Genomic DNA, 25,465 nt, shown 5'->3' with positions numbered 1-25,465 from the left:
AATGGAATGCTTGTGTTTCAAAAGAATGCGAGAATGCTTGTTATGATGCTAAATGAAAAAATGCAGGGTACCAAATTATAAAGGCAGTGCAAATTCAACTAGGTTTTAGGATGGGTTTAAACAAAGCACCAGAAGAGATACCACCAAAAGAAACATTAAAAATAAATGTTACTCAACAAAATGGAAGATTTACAATCTAATGCAATTGAGAACCTTATCATCCATAAATAAAATAGGCCTCAAATACATTTATTGGGTTACCTTCTTTGAAAACATGCTACAAGTCAAAAATCTAATTTGATTTTTCCCAGGGAAATGATGTCTATGGGTCATGACTAACTTATTTATATTACCATAAACAGCAGGTTTCACAAATTGGTACCTTTTAACTACACCATATAAAGCCAAGTAAGCAAATGAAGAGAATGACGGTATAAACATTTAATATAGTGCAGCTCTCAGAATCTACTGTACAAAGTTTCTATTTATTTCTTCAGAACTCTGTTCACTGTATTTATTACTACAAATCAGCGTGGCTTGCTAGGACATGAGATTCAGTAAGAAACTTTTTTGGGGGGAGACAAGCATTCTGAGGAGACTTTTCAAGAAGATTTACCATCTATCACCTGACTTTTTAAAAATATCAACTCAGGGCATCTAATTTCCTATCCTCTTTTTCTTATGCAACATTTCATAATAGCAGGGATAGGTGTAAAATTCTAACTGTCCACCCATCTAAATGTGACAGCAAAAAGGTCTGCTGCCTCCTGGCTAAGTCATTCCATCCTCTTAAATACCTGGACATGATTCAACAAACGCTTTCCCTCCTTCCACTGAATATTCTGTCCTTTGTTCCTTCTCTGTGTCACCACTTCTAAATGGTAAAAACACTATGAAGCTTTTGACTGAATTGTGGCCCAACTCAAAAGCACCAAACTTTTGTAGGCAGACAAAATCAAACGCTTTCCATCTGAGCTACAAGTCCTCAGCGTTGTATTAAATAGTGGGTTGTAGCAGGCACCCGAGAGCACTGCTTTATCCTACAGTGGCCATTTTAGCAAATTCTTCAGGTAGACACATGAGGTATGTATCTCATTCATTCTAAAGGAATGAAACATTCCCTACCCCCACCCCATAAATATATATGAAACAAACATATTAAAAAAAAATGCTATCTTTCAAAGCAATCCATTTTTATCAAAACATTGTGGGTGGTTTTGAGGACAGTTTCAGTCCTGTTGTTTCCAGGTGGGACTCCTTCCCCTCCCCTCAGAGAGGTCCTTTATGCTGGTATTGCCTCCAGCTTCAGAGGCAGAGACCCCGGGGAGAGGGGCTTCGCGCCCAAGTGGGGGCGGGAAGCCCAGGGGAGGCCTTCTGCGCCCCAGAAAGCGGGCAGGCGAGATTTCTTTGTGGGCTGCCCACCTGGCTCTCTGTGGGTGTATAATTGGCTGCACACCATAAATCAGTGTTGGCCACAAGAACTCAAAGCAGCCTGTTCCAGTAAACATTTAAAAGTATCAATATTTTTAATGAGGGCAAAATATAGCACTGGAATCGGCATTTCCTGGAACGGATTCCTTCTGGACTAAAATGGCAACTTCAGAGCTCTGATTGAGCATTTTCCCAAAGTTTGCTCCTCGGAATACTAGCCTAATGGATGATCAACGGTCTTCACTGAAAAGGGGGTTCATTGGTCAAAGGAGTGTGGGAAATACCGGGTCAAACAAACTTAAACGGGTCACTTTCAGCCAACATTTACCAGGGCCTCTAACTATCCTGGGAATCTCCGAGGGCTAATGTGAAGACTGCACTCTGGAGGCAGCTTCCCAGACAATGCATGCCGCGGCTCTGACCCCACTTTTCTGCCACTACTACACAAGAGAAATTGGCAACCCTGACGCTGCACCAAAAACAACAGAGAGGCAATAAGTGACAAAAAGACTCTTTACCTAGAATTAATATTTTCTAAAAGTGGATCCAGTTGGCCACCCTATTATTTCCTGGCAATTTCTCTGTAATCTAATTAGAACTGTTAAATGCAAAGGTGCTTGGGCTTCTGAGCCAAGGCCCCGGCCCCCTTCTCCCGTTTAAAGCGATAAGGACCGACTGAAGTCAGCGGTGCTAAAAATAAATTTTGTCCAAATTAGCGTGTTGATTTGTCCTGAAAGGGTGGTCAATACTAATAACATAATCACAATGCCAAGGGCTATTAACAGCGACGAAGAGAATCGAGGTCTCCTGTGATGATGGAGTCCGTGGGGGTGAGTTACTAAACATGCACACGTGCCTGAATGCCATGCTCCCTCCCACCTCCCGTCTCTCCCATCCCCTTTCTGTAAATGACTGATGACTCGGGGAAGATGTCCTCCGGTTCTCTGACTCCTCCCCTTCACACATCCAGTCCAGGCTTTCAGTCCCGTCTCATGGCCTCTGAGTACTTACTCCCCTGTCTTCACACCCACTGCCACTTCTTTATTTTAAGGACGGATCACTATCAGAGTGACGTTTCCAAATAATTCTGACCTATCTCCACGAGCTTCTCTTGGCTGTTCACTTTCCTACCACAGGATCGATCTTGGCTTTGCAGGTGTCGCCTCTCCCAAGGCAGACACCACAAGCTGACGGAGGCATTTTCTTGCCCTGAGATCAGATGCCCCTTTGATCAATCTCCTTCTCAAAACAGTGCTCATAACAGTCACTACAAGGGACAAGGGACTGCACTTGAGATCCTGGACCGGAGGATAACATCCAAATTCCTGAACTTGGAGTTCGAGGCCTCCCGGTATCTGTGCTGCTCCTTTCCAAGCCTTGTCCCCTGCTGTAGCAGTTTGATGTGGTTATAAATTCCAAAAATAGACATTGGATTATTCTTGTAGTCTGATCTGTACATGGGCATGACTGAATTATGATTAGGGCATTGAGTCCCCACCCACCAAGGGGTGGGGACTCACAGATAAAAGGCATGGCAAAGAGCAGAGATGAGGGTTTCTGATGTTGGAGTTTGATGCTCAAGACTTAAGCTGGAGCCCTGGGAAGTCAGCTCACAGAGGAAAGAGAAGTTAGCCCCAAGAAGGAAGGGACCTTGAACCCAGAGAAAAGCAAGCCCCAGGAACGTAGGAACCCAGGAAGCCTGAACCTTTGCAGACATTGGCAGCCATCTTTTCATCAGCACCCATTTGATTGACTAACACACCTGCTCTACCCTTGGGCCCACCAAGCTAGCCATACTCAAATATGCGCCCTCTTGAGCTAGAGTCCTGCTTTGCCACGCCTCTACGGTTGCCAACACACGTGCAGCAGAGGGTACCTTCTCTTCTTCCACTCCTCCTGCCCTTCACCACCTAGAACTAATATTTTCTAAAAGTGGATCCAGTTGGTCACCCTACTATTTCCTGGCAATTTCTCTGTAATCTAATTAGAACTGTTAAATGCAAAGGTGTTTGGGCTTCTGAGCCATGGCCCCAGCCCCCTCCCCCCGTTTAAAGCAATAAGGTCTATTTGGGAAATTCTACTCACAAACTCATAAGCCACTCCTGCCCCCATTTGACCCCTCCCAACTTTGACACACACCTTTTTCAAACCATGGATCCCACTGTACTTGCAGTTATTTGTTTATAGAAATATTTCTCCAACTACACTTTAAGGCTTGTGACCATATTCACTTTTTAAAAAAAATTCTGAGATGTTACACAGAGTTTGACACACAGAAACTGCTCAGTGCTTTTGAAAACACATGAAGTAAGAATTAAAACAAAACTGCTCTGAAAGAAGAGTTAATTTGCCATAATGCAACCTCTGAAACCAGTTCCAAGCTGAAGCTTATAGGAAAGGAAGCTTATGGGACTGTAAGCGAACGTCAAACCCCTTACTATGCCTTTGGAAATTACAGTTCAAATGCATCTTTAGTGAAAATGGATTTATCTAGGCCATACTACAACTGGTCATCTCTCCTCAAAATGGACCAGCATGAAATACGGGGCTTGCAAACCCTTTAAAGTTATGAATCCACTTTTTATGGTCACGTGACCATTTCGATGGATGAGAAGAGGGAGAAAGAAAAAGGAGCTCCGGCTGATCCCTGTTCAGCAAGTGCCCAGCCCTGGGCTGGGTATTTATCCTATCTCATGCCTTTCCCACCACAAAACCTCCTTTCGTGCAGTGGGAGTATTTACCCAATAGTTTCACCTCCAAACAGAGAACCTTTTTTACATCCTTATATAAAGAACATAAGGTGATCTCTATACACACAACTGATGATCAGTATAATTACGAAATATAGGATACGAGTCTCAATTCTCTCTCCCACTCCCCACGCCCCCACCCCCAGCCCTGGACTGGAACCCATGCTGGTGGGAAAAAATGCTGCAGAAGACATTATCAGGTCAAATGACAAAACTGGGATATGGGTGGTAAGTATTACATCAATGTTAGAAAAAAGAAAGGTACAGGCTGCCTAAGAGGGAAAAATACTATTTTCAAAATAGCAATAACTCTTAACCCTGATATATGATTTGCCCCCCTCAACCAACACCATCAAATCCTCCCAATATGTCTAGGAGAAAAGCAACTCTGCTTTCCACCAACAGAAGCAGAGACGTACAAAGGTTAAGCAGACAGGGACCATATGCGACAAGTAGCAGCAGGAATCGCCCTGAAATCCAGCCTGGTGTGCAAACAGGAGGGATCAGCAACTGTCCTCTGTGCGAGGTACGAAACTCCAGAATGTCAGACACAGCATGAAAATGCCCGCAGGGGACCAAGTCACCCTAGGTGCCCTTTGTTAAGCTTCTAAACCAAGACAGCACAAAGTTAAGAAGTCAGCAGCTGCGCCGGGAAGGAAGGAGGAGCATCTCCACGTGCTGTGCTAGGGCAGGCCTGCTGGCGGCACCCGGAGCCTTTGGAAGAAGCACATGTGGAGAATGGACACACCCAAATTAACACACAGCATGAGCAACTTCAGAAGTCACTGACAGGTGTTTGAGACCTCTGTTCCCCGGCCCACAGAGGGGTGATCAACAGGTGACTGGAGAAATTTGCTTCCAAAGGCCACTTGATGAATTGGTCTGTTTCACGTACCAAGGGATACCTGTAGTTAAGAGACACAGTAATACAAGACAGATCCTGACCTGTTTCCTTCTATTTCCAACTGAGAATTACTGGGCACCTTCTCCACGTTACACCTGCGGTAGAGTAGAAAGAACACTAGAGTCAGAAGACTTGGGTTCTCGTCCCGGCCCGGTGACTCCCTAGGCTAGGTGACCTTGGGTATTTCATTCCACCTCGCCAAGCCTCCGTCTTCCTCACCCACCTGCTCTGCCTACCTCACAGCATTGCTGGGAAGATCCGACAGGGTTATATGTGGAATCTCATCATGAAAAAATACATAGTTCACCAGAAATGAGGGGAGAGGGGAGATTTTCCTAAAGGTACTTCTCTGGGACTTTTCCACCTTCTCCTTACATGAAAATGCCGCTTACCTTGGTCCCATCTCCCCCTGCCCCACACAGTCACCCTGGACTTTAAGACACATATTCCATATCCCGTCCATCATTCCAGAAGCAGGAGAGGTCAGGCAATCACTTGCTAGGGGTGGGAGAGGGGGTGGGGAGGAGGTGATCTCAGGAAAGTAGTTTTCACCGAAGGGCAGAATACTTACCTCGAAAGGTGGTGTGCGAATGAATTGGGACGATATGCTTTGTTCTAGCACCTGTGACACAGGAGGTGCTACAGACAACAGCCAAGCTTGGTTTCTGACAACCTCTAAATAGTCACCTGACCACTTCCTAGTACTCTATTCTTTCAAAATAAATCACGGATGGAGTAATCGTCAGCTGGGAAAGGAAATAAACCACCATCTGAGGTCTTTGGTCTCTGGTACCCCCTAAGGATGACCCTTCATTTGAGATTCTCGAAAATGCTCCACCAGTTTCCCTTTGTAGAGTGGCAAGGAAGTGGTGGACAGGTTTGACAAATCTTGGGAAAAACGGCCATCACACGTAGACCTTGTTCCAGGAGAAGACAGCACCCTTCGGCTTACACAGCCTATGCAGGGACACTTGGAAACCCCAGGAGAAGATAGCAGCCTTCGGCTCACACAGCCTACGACCCCCTCACAGCCATCAGTGGAGTATGGAAGTGCACACTGCACTCATGCAATAAGGAATAAGTCGGAATTCCTGAAATTAAAGGAGAGCTGTGAGGGGAGTGTTGGAAAACCAAGTTGACAAGGTCATTGAGGCCAGATTGTAAAAGTCTATTTTTATCAGAACTCAGGAGCTTGGCCTTCAACGGGTGGGCAACGGGAAGTGACTGACAGTGAAGTAACAGTCTGCCATGTGCCTGAGATCGGGGGCACAAGAGGATGGCAGCTGCCCAGTTCAGGCCAGAGATGGTAGGGGTCAAATGAAGACAGCAGTGAGTAGGGAACCGCGGGAAGAGCAGGTTGTGGGGACTTTGTATTTGAGTGCTTGTTAGAAATAAGGCACAGAACAGGGAAAGCTTTGGCTGTTTCACATTTGGGACACTGGTTTGATGGTGGTATTAACCAAGACCGATACAGAAGCTGAAGAGACCATGTCATCTCAGAATGTTTAACTCTGAAGGGAGAGAAGCCTAAGAAAGGCGGGTACTGGCAGGCATTTAAAAAAACATATTTTAAATAATTCATTAAAAAGATAGGCATGGTGTTCTGTGATCTGAGATTGACAGAGATTACAATTCGGTGGGGATGTGAGGCTCCGAACAGATGACATTCTAGCAAAATACCTTTAAATGAACCTAATAAAGAGTACATGGGGAAGGACCTACAGCAATCTGATAGGCTAGGAATGAAAAAATTAAACAAAATAAAACAAAGCAACATCAAAAAATACTAAATGGTACAAATTTGGCTTGAGAAAGTCTATTACTACAAATCTATTTTAGAAAGACAGTATAAATACTATTATGAATAGCCTACATTGTACTACTGGGATTGTAATGACTGTGGGAAAGCTTTCAGCACCATAAATACCTTAATAAACTTCAGGTGAAGCCTTTGGAGAGATCCTTAGAATAAGGCAGCACTTTTTAATAAGGGCCCATCCCTTCTGGAGAATGGGCTGATTACATGTGGGCCTTCCAAAAAGTAACTCAGCTATACTCAAATGAGGAACATGCTTCAGATTATTTTTCTGAGGGTATAGGAATTAAGCAAGTATGATTAGTCCTTAGAACTGTGGTATGCAATATCCTTAGAAAGATTCTCTAATTGGCTCGATGTTGTTATAATGTTATAAATTTTCTCCAGTCCACCATAAATGCTAGATGATATCACTGTATCCGCATATATCATGGCTCAGGTGACACCGCCTTCCCTGAATTGCCCAGCCATCTGCCTGCTCAGAAAAAATCCGATAGGAAAGCCATCTCCCACAGTGGATATTAAGCCAGTAGGGACAAGTTTCAGGAGTTGCTCATTCTGTGGTCTTGTACAAGAGTATAGAATGGAAATCAGAGGAAAAATGCCACAAACATTTGCAGAATGAATCACCAATTTTCTACCAGTCATGGAGCCATCATGGGAGCCAAAATTCAGAACAAGCTGAGGCTTACCACCATTTCTAGGGATAGCATCAGGGCTGATTGAGAGAGGAGAGCCTGAAGAGTGTCAGCGAGGTGGGAGCCATGCCGCTGCCATCCCTTCACCCCACTGCATGCAGGGCTGTGTCCACTGATGAGGCTGGCCAGGTATCTCCTGCCTCCACCCTCACGCTTGATCCAAACCCTTCACAGTCAGCAGCACTAGTCTAGATGGACTTCTCCTGCTATAGTCTCCAAACAATTGATAGGGAGGAGGTGACAATATCCTACTCATATTTTGTTTCCAGATTCTTCAGGAAAGAGAAAAATGCTTTGATTTGAAAAGCAAGGCATAATACATGCTGAGCAGATGCTCCTGATAGGCAAGCTGATAGAAAAAAACAGCATACCAGGCCGCTTCAAATGAGTTCAAGTATCCAGTTGCAAATTCATTACATCCTAAGAGTATGCAGATTATTTGTTAAAAATGTTTAAGAAATTATACTGAATAGTAATGGAATCAGAAGACTAGAGATAAGGAAATGTCCCAAATTCTAAACTAGAAAGGAAGCTTGAGACCACTATGCTTGATGCTAACCCTCGGTAAAAATCTGGAAGAAATTCTTTAGATGCCATGGGGCTATTTAAAAAAGATAAATCACATCATTAAGTACCAGCAGGGGTTCTCTTAGAGAAAAGCCATGGCGAGCTAACCTCATTTCACTTTTCAGCAGGGTTTCTGGGTTGATAGATTGGAAAGACCACAATGTGGTATTGTGGTATATCTTGGTTTTAGCCCTTCTTTGATAACTTTAGAACAGAGAAACATGGGTGTCATGACAGCATGACCAAATGAGTACACAGACGGTTAATCAAATTTGAAGATCACTTGTTAATACACTGATGACAACCTGAAGTGATTTTTCAGGGGCATGCTACAGAGATCTGTCCTATGCCTCCTAAACATTCTCATTAACCACTTAAATCTGAAGGTGACAAAACTTAGCAAAAAAAAAAAAAATTCTGAGTTGCATCGACAGGCTAAAATGATGAGATGAGAGTAGTAAGATGGAAAGGCATAGAGAGGAGACTACAATCAGTTGGTACTGGATCAAAGAAGTCAGAAGCTCAGGTGAAGACCAACCTCCATAGCACTCACGTGGAAAAGAGCTGTGTGTGTTTGGGATTGAGGGTTGTTTAACAAGTCACATATTCAATGTGAGATAACTCTGTGTCCAAAAAAAAAAGTTAACAGTCTTGAGTCACATGATCAGAATTTTGGTGGCCAGAATAAGGAAGCTAACCACCCTGCAATAGCAGTCAGAATACTCTTGGAGTTCTGGGTTACATGTATTGAATAGGTCACTGAGAAAGTAGAATGTGGCTAAGAAGGGGGACTGACATGGGCCAAAGTCTAGGTATCATTCAGCAACATGAAGTATTTCAAACAGAAGAACGTCCTGAGGTGATTACGCCTTTACAATTATTTTAAAGGACGTTTTTTTGAATGAGAACACACTTATTCTCTGAAGGTCCAACTAGAACAAACAGCTAGAAGTCAGAGGGCTGAAGACATTTTAATATAAGGAATAATAACGACCATGTGTACAGGTATCCTTCAATGTCATGAGCATAAAGCAGTGAGCTAATGTCTGTAGTGTCCATGTGGAGGTTCGGTGGCACCTGTTAGAGGTGGCACATGGGGACGCATGTGGGTTGTAGGAGGTTGGACCTGGCATTTCCAAAGTTCCTTCCAATCTGAAGAATCTCTCCTTTATCCAAGCAACTAAAACCCATGGCTCTAGGCTTGAATTAGCTTCACTAGAGCCTACTCTTTACCATTTTATTCTATAGCTCTTCCCAGGGCAACTTTAAACTCTATGGTACAAAAGTAAATTAGGAAGAATCCCTTCTCAAAACCAAGAGTATGCCACATAAAGGAACAGAATGCCTTCTGTTAAATACTATGTAAACTGAGAATATGATTTCAAAAAGCCTTCTAAATAAACAGCAAACAGAGCCTACTAATATTACTGATACAACCTTTTCTATTTTGGGTAAATAAAATGAGGGGAACCAGTAGCAGTAGACCAGTACTGCCTCAAACAGTAATTACTGCAGAACAACTGTACATGCATAAACCACACAAAATTATCAGCCCTTTAGGGTCACATTTTGAAAAGTATCCCTCTTTGAAACCATGAGGCCTGGCATTCTCAAATTATACAAGCTCTTTATAAAAATACAGAGTTACATCCATCTTCAAACTGTGCAAAGGTAGAACTTTAAAAAAAACTCTCATGAGAACCTATTCTTCTTATCTATCTGTTAAATATAGATGGCAGTTCTTATTTAATACAATTCAAATGTATGCAACTGTCAGAACCCTAACATTTGACTGAGATGATGGGAGGGGTTTAGTACAGGTGGTTATTTCTTTCACAGGTAGGTTGAGTTACTAAATTAGTTACTGCCTTTAAAGGTGGGAGAGAAAAAAAAAAAACACCTCAACACAGTGAGGTACATTTCCCAGTAGCACATTCTAAAACCAACCAAAAATATGACATTGTATCTAATTAAGGCTCTCCTAATTTGAGTGCCTCCTACTTGAGTACAAAGTTGGTAAGAGCAACACAAAATATAAATAGAGTAAGTTTTTTTTCCCCAGAGGATTACTAACATGAATGCTATATATGCAACATGCTGTTAGGAGAAACTTAGTACCTACTCCCCAAATGGTACCTAAACGTGGGAAGTAATCAATGGGCCTTATGAGGGTATTTTTCAAGGAAAAGTAAAAATAAACAAACAAACAAACAAGAAAAGGGAGAAGGGGGACTGCTCCAGTACTTAAATATCTTTTCCCTACAGTACAACTCAAAACATGCTCAGTACGAAGTCCCAGTGAAACTGCCTTTTCTGTATTTGGAAATAAAATATAGGAACCAGCAAGGATAATTTCTATATAGAGCTCAGCAGTCTACTCTCCATCTGATTAGCTACATATTGTCTAAAAGGCTGATTATTAGAGGCAGGAACTATAAGTATCCCCATTTTGCAATGAAGAAACTGAGGCTCAGGGAAGTTAAGTAAATTCCCACTGGTCACACAGCTAGTGAATGCTGGAGTCAGGACTCAACCCACAGGCAGTTACCCTAAAGATAAGAGCCCTGTGCTCTAAACCACTTTGCAACGGTTAGCTGAGGTTTAAGAGGTACAATCTCACACTACTTTGTATTTATGGATGGTTTCTAGGAAAAGTGGTCAGCCCATTGCCATGTGTGACAGGAAGTTACAATGTCAAAAGCCTATGGAGTCAGAAAGTAAGATGAATGAGTGAGGTGGGCCAAGTTTAGGAAGCATGAAAAATGGTCACTGAAATGCCACACTGGAAAGCAGGCAAGGCGTAATGGGGATTGGAACAATGCAGAGCTTGGTGCTGCACAGAAAGAGGGCAGCCACTCCTCTACTCCCAAATTGCGACCTTAGGGAAAGCTGGGAAGAGTACTGCCAGATTTCAGGCTTCTCAAAAAGTTAAACAAACAAACAAACTGGAATTTCAAAAAAACTGGAATTTCAAAAAAACTCTGCAGTTTTACGTGTTCACTTTGTTTTTTTCCCTAAACAACATGAAACCAAATGAAACAACCTGTGGGCAATGTGTGGTCCACTGGTCATTGACCTCTTTTACACCATTAGAGGAAGAGCTAGCCATCACCCTGGAACAATAGGTCTGGCTTTTAATTCTCCAAGGACTTTCTTGGCTCTTCTCAGTGTTGCATTAGCCCTAGACTCACTCCGCAAATAATGAACAAAACTCCTGTCAAATACTAAGGCACACCTGGCCAAAGGAACAGATGTTTCACTCTCCTGAGACAAAGGCAAAAAAAAAAAAAAAAAAAAGTCAGAGGTAAATGCTGAGTGCTACTCTCTACTTAGTAATACTTTTCTTTACACCAGGGGTTGATAAAATTAGGCATAACAGTCCAAGCTGACTTCCTAGAAACTGTTCCTGCCTATGGCACATCTACCTACTGAGCTAGGGTGAGCAGAAATTTGACACAGAGAGTCACTGATTCTTGGTTTACAAGGAAATTTTCGTGTTTTCTCTGGGCACAGAATGGCTTTGTGGTCAAATTTTCCTTCCGGGATTGCCATCCTTCCCCTGTGTCAATAAAGAGCAGGTCCAAACTCAATATACTGGGACTGCCTTTTGTGGACACTTCAGAATCCTTAGAGGAGATGCACTTTTAAAAAAATGAAAAGGTAAGCATGGAAACTTCATCAACCTTCACTTGGTTAGTAAAGCAGGGCATGAAATTCAGACACTTACACATGTTTTCTCATATTTGCCCTCCCTCCCCACCCCCATTTCTGAAAACTCCTCACAGATAGTAAAGACCTTACAGGAACAAAATCCCAAGGGAGGAGAAGTTTCTTTCTTTTTATACTATTTAATCTTTCTAATAAAGTTTTCTTTCTGGTATAAACCGTACTAAGCGGCAATGAGAAACTGGAACCACAATTTATTTACTTGTGTTAAACACTTCAGGTCATAAAGAACAACACTAATATTAGCATTAAAAGTTTTTGGTAACTAGAAACTGAACAATACTCCTATACCATTTAGAGAAATTACGTGTTTAAATGTTTTGTTTACTATTAGTTTTTCAAGTGAAATAGGATGTAATCTTCAAATTAGGATTTCATCACATTATTATCAAGTGGTAACCAAATCTGTGAACCAAAATGTAGCTTTTTTTTACCTACCGTGCCTCACACCCTAAATGTCTTTGCTTTGGTTGCCAAATTACTGCTCCTTGCTTAAAATGCACTAGGGAGGTGGTCCAGCACAGCATTCTCATTGTTCACATCCAAATGTTACATTAAAAAAAGGTAGATCTGATAAATTACCAGGCTATTAGTATTATTAGGAAGAAGACGGTTTGGACAAGTATTCAGAAACTCAAGTGTGTTGAGAAGAAATAGGGAATAGTATTTTCAATGAAGCATCTGTTAGGTTTTAAACAGAATTTTAACAAGAAACATTTACCCTGAATATATGAGGATTCCTCTTTTTCCAGTAACTCAGTCCAAGAAATTAGTTTTACTCTGATCAAATTCCTTCCATACAAATGATGGTATCTCAAAGATCCTTAAAAATCCTTCTTTAGTTTTGACTTTAAAAAAAAATTATCTAAACTCCTATGTCCAAATATATTAAACAATACATGATGAAACATTCCACGAAACAGCTATAGCAGCCATTGTGAGCATGGTATAGGCTACTTATACCTTTGCAGAGAAAGTCATTGAAGACCAAGTAGAAACAATCACAAAACCCAAGAATATATCTTAATAAATCTTGCTTTTTAGGTAATATCACTTATTGTCCTGCTGAAAGATAATCAAGGTAAAATGAACGAAACATTCACCTGTCTTTGTAGTTTATCACAGTATCGATGATGGCATTCATCTGCTTTGTCAGTTTGGGGGGATTTGGTGATAGTTTCTCAGCTGGAGGGCGGCCTCTTCTCTTCTTAGCCTTTTCCACATCTTCTTTTGCAGGATCTTTATCCACATTTCTTCGTCTTTTTCGCTTCTTAAGCCGTACTTCCTCTTCCATTTCTTCCAAATTGCCGTCTTCAATGGCCTGTTAAGCAGTAATGAAGGGGAAAGTTTCAAGACAAAAAAATAATCATGAGAAAAAATACAGTTGAATAATTAGGATAAAATGAAACAAACTAAAAAATAATAAAATTAAAAGTTAACAATAATCAGACTAGTAAGAAGAAAAAAAGGCGGGCACCATATTGGATAAATGCATCTTAATATGAGTCTGTTTCATGGGCAAAATATGAAGGGCCCAGACACTAATAGCAAAGAGGAGTATGACAAATATTTAAAAAGCATACATTCAAGTGTTTGAAGATATCCAAATCCAGATGAAAATTTTAGCTCAGCATAAGAAAAAGACCTTAATTGTCTCATTACTCTAATGGGGGTGGGGGGGGGGGAGGAGAAAAGGTAAACAAAAAAAGGAGATGGTGAAGAAAATAATTTCCCTAAGAATACATTCTTACAATCATAGAAGCTTCAACCTTTTCTTCTTTGAGGTTTTCCATCAATTTATTCATGATTCACAAAATAAATCAAGATTCCATCCAGATTTTGTTCTAACGTAGCAATTAGTAAACAAGGAAACGGGGAAGTACAAAATCACATTCCTTGGTAAACACACTTAAATCATCCGATAAGGAACACACACACTCACAAACAACAAAACACTTTTTTCCAATTACCTGCAAACGCTCGCTTTAAACCAGAGCCAGCAGCACTAATACAGAGAAATAATAAAATAGCTATAAAAACAACCAAGTATAAAAGAAACCTGTTCACAAATGGCTATAAGATCCATGTGACAGACCCAGGAGTTTAAACTTTTTTTTTTTCTCCTTTCTGGAAAATCACAAAACTTAAGAAGAAAAATCAAGGGGGGAGGAAAAAAAACCCTGCAATAATACAAATAGAATCTGAGCATGGAAGAGACATTTAAAAAAATCTTTACATTACATTTTAAGATTGCTTTCTCACAGAAAATAACTGAGGTTGTTATTGCTCCTCCAGCCTCTCAATATTGCCTCCAGTATGCAAATGCTAATCAATCCTTTCTCGTAGCTGAAAGAGCTCTAATCATAAGGCAATTACCTTCATTTCTCCACAGCACCAAACATGGCTAATATTTATGATCATGTGAGTATAACAATCAATATAAAGAGTGATTACAGCTCAGACATAATTTCTTTCACTTGTGTACAATGCCTCCTGAAAAAGAAAGGTTTTGTGAAGAAAACCTGGTGCAGAACACAAAACAACCTGGCATGTTAAAAATGCCAGTGGGATTAAAAAAATGCTTCCTATGCATCCTCCAACGTGCAAATCCATAGAAGCAACGTGAACACAGACAGAATCCTAAGGGAAAGTAAGCCTAGGCCTTAATAATCAAAAGACAATTTCCATCACGATCCCAGTGTTCAGAGAACCACCACGAAGGAGGCGATATCTGATGAGTTATGAGGAAAAAGGAAAAAAAAAAATCTCCACGTTATTTCATTAATATTCATTTGCCTAAAAGCAGGACACCCACTATACAGCTAAACACACTGCAGCTAAGCAAAGATTAAGAAAAGGAAATTGTCCCGCAAATCTTGGAGGCTGAACATGCTAATAATAAATGCAGCATGCAAGGCTGTCAATAGTTAATGGTCTTGCTCTCCTCAAGCACCCAGTTGCACACAGAAATACGGAGAACACCGGCTTTTGATGTGTTACACACCTACACATGCCTGGGATGTAGTTCTACTGAATCTTCAAGACGGCAATGAAAAAGGATATTTACCTTACCACTATCAGCAGGCCGGCTATCGGAAATCACAGTTAGTGGGGATAAAATTAACAAGCCAGCAAAGCAGCGAGCTGCTAGTCTCTTCATCAGCTGATCAGGAAAAAAAAGAGAGCTGGGGAAAGGCTATGTTTTCATATACAAGTAATTTTATTTTACTGAAAATTTAATACTGAAAGGATTGTGGATACTCAAATCTGCTGTTTCATTCTACCTACTACAAGGCCCGAAGCCTTCCTCCTTCAGCCTGTTTTAATATTGACAACTACTTATCATATTTTTTTTCCCTTATTATTCCAGGCAGCAGAATTAGAGATTTTAGCTCAGGTGGTTTCTGATTCTTGCCTGCATTTTAATAATTAAGCCAATAAAAAAACAAATTAATATTCAAATTTATTGAAAACATTAAAACGAGGTATGCTTTTCTTTTTGTATTTTAAATCTCATTTTAGTGTTTTTTTTTTTTTTAAAAGGCTGCATGGCTTTGGAGCAGTCTAAAATGATTTTTAAAGTAAGAATTTTTTTTCCCACTCAATGCATGCAAGTAAAAGCAATGTGCACGTTCTCAGGTTCGAATATTTTAAGACAAAATGTTATCCTTTCTCTTTAAAGAAAATCCCGAACTGTGACACTTCACTTTCAGTTTCATGCTGTAAAAATTTTCATTGTTTTTCTTTTCAGTGGGATAAATGAAGAGGGGGAAGTTGTGAAAAGGATATTTCTACTCTTACCCCCTTAAATTTGAAAAAAGAAACAAAGCATACGCTTATGATATTTGGACTTTCAAATCTCTAAATCTGTGAGTCGCTAAGAAGCGAAAGCAATTAAATTGCAAACAGAACTAATGAAACCATTTTTATTACAATTGCTAATACGTACAGATTCTTATTAAATTTAGGTTTTGGAATGACAAACACACAAAGTACTGACCATTATTCCCCTTAAATTAAGGTTTTATGCAGGAATGCAGAGAGCCACAAAACATCTTCCCTCCTCCCCCAAGACCCCAAACACATCCATATGCAGTGCTTTATGTTCAGTGATTTCTAAGGGTCTTTTTTCTAATGGAAATCAATCCACTAAATATTTCCCAATGCTTTTCTCACTTAAAGAGTAGAGTAAGATTACTTCTGCGTGTACGTAAAATTATTCATGGAGATTTTAAACTGTTCTTTTGTTTTTAAAAAATTATTTATTAAACTGGCTCAACTGACTAAACTCAGTGCTAGGGGGAGGGGGCACAGAAAAAAAAAAGAAGAAAAACTTGCTATACAATGCTAAAGTACTACCCCAAAAAAGAATTCCCTTCCAAACCTTTTACCAGCACAATAATGAAATAAATCACAGAAGCAAACCCCCAGTTTCCGACTGGTGTCGTGTTGCGCAAGAGTTCGAACCCTAATTCAACATACAGACGGCTCCCATGCTGAACTGCCTCTAGATTTAATGAAGTGAATAGGAAGGAAGTCGGGGGGAAAAAAAGTGTACAAATAAGAAATTAACACTTTCCTTCCCTACCCAAAACGGTGAGCTACAACTACAGCGAAGTTTGGTGAGGCACCTCTTTCCTTAAAGGCACACTGCACCCACTTGGCTCTGGACGTCACTAAAAAAAAACCCATATGGTAATAAAATCTTCCGCCAAGTTAAAACAGTGAAGCATATTTCAGCTTGCATTTTTCCTGAATGAAGCTGGAAGTTACTCTTTCCTCCACTGGGTGGCAACCTTTCCCGCGCCCCCCCCACCCCCACCCCTTCCCTTTCTTTCAATTTTTCTTTAAAGAACACATTTTTCATGACACAGGGTGTACAAGAATGAGATAACAACTGCATTCGTTCTTAGGAAAGCAGCGTTTAGGTTCTGACAACAAAATGTAGGAAAACAGTTCATGCAGGGTAAGCTGTTTTAGAAGAAACACTTGGTTGCTGGCTAAGCACGTGGCAGACCCCCGGAATCTGGCCACATGGGCCCAGCCGTGGCTCTCTCTGCCACCCTGACACACACTCCATCCTTCACCGAAATGCGAGGGTCCAGAGAGTGGAACTCCCCCTGCATCTCTCAGCCCTGAGGTAGGAGGCGGTGCTATAATACACGACTTCCTGGTGTCACACAGGAGGGACCCAGGATTGTGAAGAGGTAAACTAGGGCAAGCAGACAAAACGCCACAAGCCAACACCAACACATTGCTCTACTGTGATTGCCTTTTTCACCTTAGAACCTCTCAGTCCAGCATGCGGTGTGGCACTGCCCTTCCAGTGGAACAAACCATTTTTAGAAAAATGGAAAGGAGCAATTCTAAAGACTTTTGGACAGCACATGGGATATTTCTTGGATATGGAATATGAAATAATGAGAAATTTAGCATTCCAACACTTAACTCTGATATGTAAACATGAAATTTCTGCCCACGAACATGTTCTCTTTCTCTCTCTGGGGTTCTCCTGGTGTTGGTCAAAATTCCTAGGCGCTCTAGTGGGGATTCAGAGACCCTGGGATGCTGCTGGAGGTGGGGGTGGGGTCACAGAACCGATGGCGAAGCATCACAGATTGCGGCTTTAGTAAGGTGGCACGTCAATGCTACTGTTTCCTGAGGACAACTCGCACATCACCATACTTGATTCCAACATGTAGGGAGGCTATCCATCTCTTTCAAGCCTGTTGAGACCAAAAGAATCCCCAAGAGGCACTAATAAGCAGTGACCTCCACAACAGCATTAATGACAACAAAAAAAATTCAAGTAAAATGTTCCAATGAGAAATGTTCTTAAAATAGGGATATTTAACAAAAAGATTGAACATGGAGGTGTTTTTTTTTTTTTAATTTATTGGACGTGGCATTCTTGATCAAAGATGCCACATCGTTTTAGTCATTTGGTTTAATAAAAACCGTAGCACTTTTGGACTCAGAACTTTGGACTTAGGGCTTTGGACAACAATAAGTTTTTTATTACTATCACCCCCAAGAGCAACCAGTTAGAAATGTATACACAAAATCAAATTCCCTAAATTAAAAAAAACACAAACCTTCGACAACTGCAGGTTCGTACATGTTCCTATCACCTCAATAACACGCACGGTACTAGTGAAATCTTGTTAGTCTTTTCAGAACTCACACCTGTCAGCATTTCAGCAGGAAGCATGCTCAGTCCTGTCCTGGACAATGACTAGCAGAGCTTTCAAAAATCCCCATTTATTCACTCAAATATTCTTAAGGCAATACCCATGATATAAGAAGATGCCTGTGTATAAGACATACCACTGAGAAGTTTCATCAGTTAACTCTGTCTCATATACTCAACAAAAGAGGTAAGTTGGTCTGAAGGCTCAGGATACAGTCTTTTTCCACCATGGTGCAATAAAATGACATTAATTCAACAGACCCTCATTTATTTCATTCATTTTGTCAGGGTACTCAGGTGCCAGCTGCACTCCCAGTTCTCCCTGAGATGGGGACTGAATTATATAATACTGGCCATAAAGGGGGAGGCAAAATGAGCTTCAGTTTAACTGCATTTCGGCTACACTGTGCTTTTCAAATTCATATTCAACAATCTTGGATCATTTTTGCAAAAATGAATCAAGGCTCTCTTGTTGCCACTACGGCAGAAGGAAAGGGGAACCACAGCTTATACAACTGATGCAATAAATGTTGGAAAGATAAAAGAGTACACCATTTCAGGTAAAAACAATTTGGGATTAGGAGCAGGAAGAATATAGGGAGTATAAAAATGGTTTCAACCACACCTTGAACTAAGAACCCAGAGCTACCTGAACTGTCTGAGCAGTATTAAGCACAACACCCTATTCAGAGAATAATTATGAGATTTAGTGGAGGTTGACGCCCAAAGCATCTGGCCCTGTGGACCTACCAAGTTACAGACATCCTGTATTGACACCTCTGCTTTACAGGTTAGGGACATGCTATGCTCCAGCTCCCTGGGGTGGAATCAAAGAACCTGAGAGAATCTGTGAGCCTGCAAGAGGCTTAGAGAAACAATAGAGAAGAAGAAATACAGTTCCACTTCCTTATCCCGAGACCATTTATCCAGTTTTTCTCAACTTCCCACAACCCAGCCAGGAACTCCACCCGCTGTGTCTTGAGCAGGACTTCTCCAGGCGACTGGGCCACTTGTCAGTATATTAAAACATGAAGAAAATTCCAAAAGAGAGTAACAAGTTGTGTACATTTGCAATGCTCTCAGAGAATAATTTTCTTCTTTTCAGACAGACAGGTAAGATACAATGACTATGAGCAGAACCTCACTAGGACATAACTTCAAACGGCAAACCCGATTCTCTGGAGTCCTGAGCCAAGTAAACGGCCCTCTCCCAGGTCCCTGCCAGAGGCTGTAGATCACCAGGAGCTGAGCTCTCACTCAAGGTTGCATGCCATCATTACTAGACAGAGTCTCTGCTTTATCAGCCCCCTGTGGCTCAAAGCATCAAATTAAAATGAGAGGGAGGTGGGGAGATGGGCCCCTGTCCTCCTTGAAGCAGATGCAAAGAATGACCATGAATAGCCTGAGAAGGAGGAGAACCCAAGAGAAAGCAACACAAGAAATCAAAAGCATAATAGTTCGAGGCCCCCTACAATAGGAAGGAAATAGTCCCAGTGCTCAATAACTCTTCCGGCACTGCAGCTTCATTGATATTCCTTCTTCCACCACTGCTGCTAATTACAATAATGCAACAACTACCTCTACCACCGGCGTTTATCATGCTGCTGAGGCACTCAGTTCTCTACATACATTCACTCATTTACTCTTACAAACAAGCCTATGATATGGGTACTATTGCTATCCTCATTTTACACATAAGGAAACTGAGACACAGAGTGATCATGCGTAATTAAGTGGCAGAGCCAGGATTTGAAACCTGCAAGTTTGGCTCCACAGATGAAACTCTTAAACTATACATTGTACTACTTTAGGGCATGAAAACGGCAACTGTTCTTTTTAACAATGATTCTGAACCATCAGAAAAAGGCTAATTTCTGTTTACTAGGTTTAGGTGAATAATGCAGGTAAAAAACCATGGGGCATTTTAGGAAGACTTCCAGCAAAGAAGATTTATATAACTACAGATATAGATCTATGTATAAAAATACAGATCTATATCTATAGGAATAAAGACATAGATCTTTGTATACACAGCCCTTGCTTTGCATAGTAGTTGCGGGAAGGTAAAAATAACCTTACAAATTCAAACTATCTTCATTATCAATGGGAAAACTATAATTGTTCCATGACCTTTACACGTTTGTTAAAATATTAAAACTCTTACTGTCAGTTATACATGGATAGGGAAATGAAAAAAAAATAGTAAAAGGAATATTTAGTATACTGCAATTTAAAACATTAGGAATACTGAGGTTTAAGGTGTTTTATTTCTTTGTAAATTCTTATCCAGCATGTTTTGAATAGCACTTGCCTCCTCCTCGAATAACTGATGATATGGAGAATGCATCTTTTCTACATCTTTGCCAACTGTCATGCTCCTAAATTTGGATCAGCTTCCAACATTTTATCCTTTGCCCTTTTAATGCTGTGAAACATCTCTAAGAGTTTCTTTAAAGTGAAGTTGTTGTTTTTGTTTTGCCAGCATCATGTCCCCTAGGACACATTCATCCTTTTCTTCGCAACCTCTTACCTCATTTATGTTGCTAAGTTTGCCTTCGCTGAGTTCCTCTGAATGAATAACTAGAGCCTCTCCTTTATGGCCACTTTGTGATCCAACATCTTTCTTCACATGTTCTTGAGAGAGTTGCCTTCCAAAAAAGATCTGTCATCAACATTGTAATATTTGATGATCATCATAACCATCTGCCTTAACCAATCCTTGGAATCTGGTGCAAACTGCACAGCATCATAGCAGCATTATCAGACAATTTAGCATTAATCAATTCATACTGCCTCTGAAACAATGAAATCAGCCTTGACTGGATGTAAATGGTTCTTCAGTTTTCTTTCACTGCAGCAACTAATTTCAACCTTTCGCCTGAATGCTAGGCAAAATTATTATTATTTAAACGTTATAGTCTTCAATCCATAGTGGAAGTAAATACTCAGTTTCAACCTTAAGTAGCTATTAATCTAAAAGATACTGAAGTGATGTCACCTTGTTTTTTACTGTATTCATTGGACTTTTCCTACATGGTTTGTACTATAGCTTCACAAAGGTCCAGATCTCCACCTATCTTCCCTTTGCTGTTGTCCTTTTCAAATTTTTTAGTCACACCCAATTTCACTTCCAGTGCTATCACTTTTTGTTTCTTCACTGCACTTTCGTCTTTGTTGGCCAATTCCTTCTTGATTATCCATTTTTGCAAACATTGCCATGTACTTTTGTCACTGGGAGTCAAGGTGGCACAATGTTAAGCTTTGCTGTCTGTGCAGAGCTTAACAGATGCACAGTCAACAATTACTAACTGACTGTGAAAGAAGTGATGTGATTGGTCACTGATCATCATGTGCGCCTGTTATTACACGGTGGTCTGTGGACTAAGTGGCTAGAAAGGGAGTGTGTACTTTGTTCAATGGTTCTCAGCTAATATACCATGATAACTGAAATTTGTTGTTGGGGGGCTGAAGTTAATCAGCTATACCACAATACTGGAAACTCACCCATACTAAAATAGTACAAAGTGAAGACGGCCTCCATATGTATGTGAGAATATTTGTTTATATTACACTCCTTGGAGAGAGTAATGACAGCCTTTACCTCTGGTACCTATCCTATGATCTAAAGGAAACAGTCCCACCCACAGCACCTGCTGCCTAGGCATCCATGTTCTATAGCAAGCAACTTCTCCCTGTCCTGGTCTCCCCTGATGGGACTAGGAATGGCCCTCCTATTCCCAGAGTGGTCCCTCTCTTGGCTTGTGCAGAGCCTGGAATGAGGAGCTCTGCACAAATGGATGTGAGAGTGATTGGCTGAGCTGATCAGTTTCCTTCTTTCAGGAATTTGAACTGCAAGTATGAAATATGTTCAGATGTTATGGGAGTTGGAGCTGAATGCAGGTCATGAGGCAGCCAGATACAAATGTGTGTAGAAACCATAAGCAAGCAGAGGACAACAGGAGATACACAAAGGGTTCACCACGTGAAGGAGAAAGAGTAGCTCCTCCCAGAGAGGCCATACTTCCATACATACATGTATACACACACATACACAAGTGGGTAGCGTGTGCACATATATAGCCTAATCATACATACTTTACACACACAGATGTACATATCTGTATGTATATACATGCACATACGGTTAGACTACTTACATATGCACATATATATATGCACAAAGACATATATATAAAGATATGTATTTATTTACTAGCTTGTCCGCAAAGGCATGTTTGTCTTCAATTAATGTTGAGAAGTCAACTTAAGCGGAATAATTTCAGATCTTGAGCTACTCAAGTTATGCCTGTAAGATACTTCTAAATATAAATAAGGTTATTTGTCAGGTATGACTGTCCTGCCTTATTTAGTGACAGGTCAATAAAACTAAAATTCAAAACAAAACATTGAGCCCTGGTTAGCTAAAAGCTTTACACACTGCAACACAATTTGCCGGGCAATAAATTTAAAATGGTTACTAATGAACACTGCACTATTTGGCCCTGCACAGCTCCCATGGCTTTTGGGCATTCTCAGCCAGGAGTAGGAGTTTTGCTGGGAGTCACTGACCGAAATCAACACCAGCAGAGCGGGATGGCAGAGGAGACACCAGGAGACTGGGTCAACTAAAGCACGGTCAGCAATTTGTGTGGAAAAGAAGAATATAATGGCATGCATACATAGAAAACATTCCCTAAAATGCATTCAGTAAACAGAATGTCTAGAGAAAACTGTAGAGGGTGCAAACCTGACCATCACTAAATCTGAAAGAAGTTTAAAGAGGCTCCTTTAACTGACATCTCCTTAAGGCCACACCCACAGCCACAGCGCAGACTCCCATTTTGTGCCCTTCAGCTCCCACCCCTTGGATCATACGCAAAGCATTTGTTGCCTTTCCCAGCTGGCTACACGGGTTATCCGGCCTACATAATTCAATTAAACATTACATAAATCGATGAAAAAAAATTGCAAAAGGAAATACGGTTTTATTTCTATAAAAACTGAGTACAATGAAAGATGCCATAAAAGAACAGTTGTTAAAAAAAAACACTTTCGTATTAGGTGGGGAATAATTCAGGAAAGAAATAAGCATGGTTCATGTATCAAGATTCTCACTTGACAAACCCAAAGTGGAAACCCTAAATGATGGATTATGGATGCCATTCATACAAAAGAAAAGGCTACACAGTATTCCAATCAGCCTTACACCAAACAAACAAACATGGCATGTACAAATGCATTTATGTCTTTTACTAAAACTCATCTACATGTAAGTTATGTTTCAACATTTTATAACTTCTCACCATTTCTGATATTTTCACTGAACAACACACTACGGGTTCTGATTTCAGATAAGGAGTCTACCGTTCCTTCTTTCTGGAACTGGGTAGTGGGGTGCAGGCCACAAGGAAGGTCTTATTATTTTGCTCGTTCTTTTTTGTCACCAAGGCACTTTTCTCTCCAGTAGAGATAACTTAATGCTTGATTCTTCCTGCGTTTCTTTTCTAATTCATTATGGACCACACCTCACTGGTCAGATCTTAAATTTTTCTTTCATCACGTCACTCTCCTACTGTACCAATTCCAAGCCTTCCCGCCTGGACTCTGAGGACTTTCAATCTGATCCCACAGTCCTATTTGCCACATTTCCTGCCAGGTGACACCTGCTGGTAACAGGAACACAAATCCAACGCCTCAACCCAGCATACTACGGTTAGCCCCACCTCCTGTCCTTGTCTCACACCTCCCTCACCTGGGGTGGCCCTCCCAATCCCTGCACTTAGGAAGGCTGTACCCAGGCTTCAATAATCAGCTGCCACCCTGCTGAACGTCTTCCCCAGCGGTGGCAGATCGTTTGACTGGGGAGTGGAGGGGGGAGACAGACCATGCCTTATTGTTCTCAATTCCCCCACAGCACCTAGTACAGTCATGAGTACCACCACCACCACCACATATTTAGGTACTATAAATACAGCTTTGACACGAGGTTCCCTGGGAAAACCGCTCTTAAGTGGCTACCTCTTTATGAATATTAGTGACAAGTTCAAGTGTGTTTGTTCCAGATATTTCCATTTTAACCTCCAAGTACAAAAACAATAAGACTTAGCATAAAACTTTTATTTCTTCCCTGCACCACCCTACAGCAAGCATACCATCTCTTACTTAACTGTCAAACCTCAAGTCACCTATACCGACGAGCCTACTTCCTCACCTTTTGTAAAAATTCCTTAGTACCCAGGTATCTGTATTTTTAATATCTTCTATCCATCTCCTGCCAAGAAAATTAATATTTTTCAAGTTTTCAAAGGTTTAATTCCCCTATTTGTCTTGTCTAAAACCTGTTCACTTGCTTTCTCCCTTTTTGTACCCAACTTAAAATCTTTCCTTCGCATAATGCTATAGTCTTGTATTTCTCTGCGTTTCTAACCTCACTTTCTCCCCTGAAATTCTCATGGATTGTAAGCATACAAAGATGACCAATTGCCAATTCTGAGTCCACAGCAGCCATCAATAATCAGTCCTAGAACTCAGGAAGATCAGCAACAGGTGAGACTTGACGAATCGTAGGGGATTTCCTGTTGAGAACTCCAAAACTGTCCTCCTGGTGTAGACAGAAGACATAACTCAGGAAGGCTGTTTCACCTGGCCACTTCTAGAGGGGCATCTATTGAGGACTTCCTTTATCAGCCTGGATACATGCTCACAATCCTCAATATGGTAAGTCCTCTCCGAGCAGCCCATAACTATTGATGCGGGGTACCTATTCTGGATGCAAAACCATCCGGAGGGATCCAATTCACCTCCTATGGCTTAAAATATCACCTTGATGTATATGGCTCCAAAAATCCTTCTCTCTCTAGCCTGGACTTCTCTTTAGAGTTATCTTCAGGATGTACAGGGTCCTACAAACATGTCTCAAATTAAACTCAATGCTTTTACTCCAATAGAACAAACATATATCATCTGGATGCTGCTATTTCATCTAAGGGCGGCATCATTCCCCAAAATTAACCAGGCTAGAAACTTTAAAAGCACTAGTCTGTCTTATGGCCTGTCACCATGTAGTTTGCCTCTAGAATAGTTCCTAAACGGATCTTTCTCCCCTTCGGTCTCCCTGTTCGCATGCAGTTTTCCTCTCTCACAGGGTCAAATACAATGGCCTCCCTGCCTTCCCTCTTTGGCCCCTCCAAAGCATCCTTTTACAATGCAACAAACAGGTTCTTTTCTCCCTGCTTAAAAGAAGTTTAGAACGAAGTACATAGATTATACTTTAAAGGCCTCCAAGAGTCATCAAGAGACTCACCTGCTGCTGATCTGACTTGCGCTCCTGCCCCTTTTGAAGCTGCAGCCAGAATTCACAAGCCAGGCAGAGACTGGCTCAGT

At 41.0% G+C, this 25,465-nt stretch overlaps 1 protein-coding gene across 8 annotated transcripts in view; it reads right to left on the bottom strand.

The window, feature by feature from the left end:
- Positions 1 to 25,465, bottom strand: part of SMARCA2 (SWI/SNF related BAF chromatin remodeling complex subunit ATPase 2) — a 195,160-nt gene that overhangs the window by 31,149 nt on the left and 138,546 nt on the right. For 6 of the 8 annotated variants that reach the window (XM_058301759.2, XM_023588455.3, XM_058301760.2 and 3 more), the window contains exons 28-29: positions 12,996 to 13,213; positions 5,127 to 5,180 (exon numbers count right to left, since the gene is read on the bottom strand). In XM_058301759.2, the coding sequence (XP_058157742.1) occupies positions 5,127 to 5,180; positions 12,996 to 13,213 (272 nt within the window). The remainder of the gene's footprint in view (positions 1 to 5,126; positions 5,181 to 12,995; positions 13,214 to 25,465) is intronic. The other 2 variants (XM_058301765.2, XM_058301766.2) reach the window with 1 other exon arrangement.

Source organism: Dasypus novemcinctus, chromosome 8, assembly GCF_030445035.2.
Source record: "Dasypus novemcinctus isolate mDasNov1 chromosome 8, mDasNov1.1.hap2, whole genome shotgun sequence".
Classification (NCBI taxonomy): domain Eukaryota; kingdom Metazoa; phylum Chordata; class Mammalia; order Cingulata; family Dasypodidae; genus Dasypus; species Dasypus novemcinctus.
The sequence above is the reverse complement of the archived record's forward strand: the minus strand, read 5'-3'. Positions and strand labels throughout refer to the sequence as shown.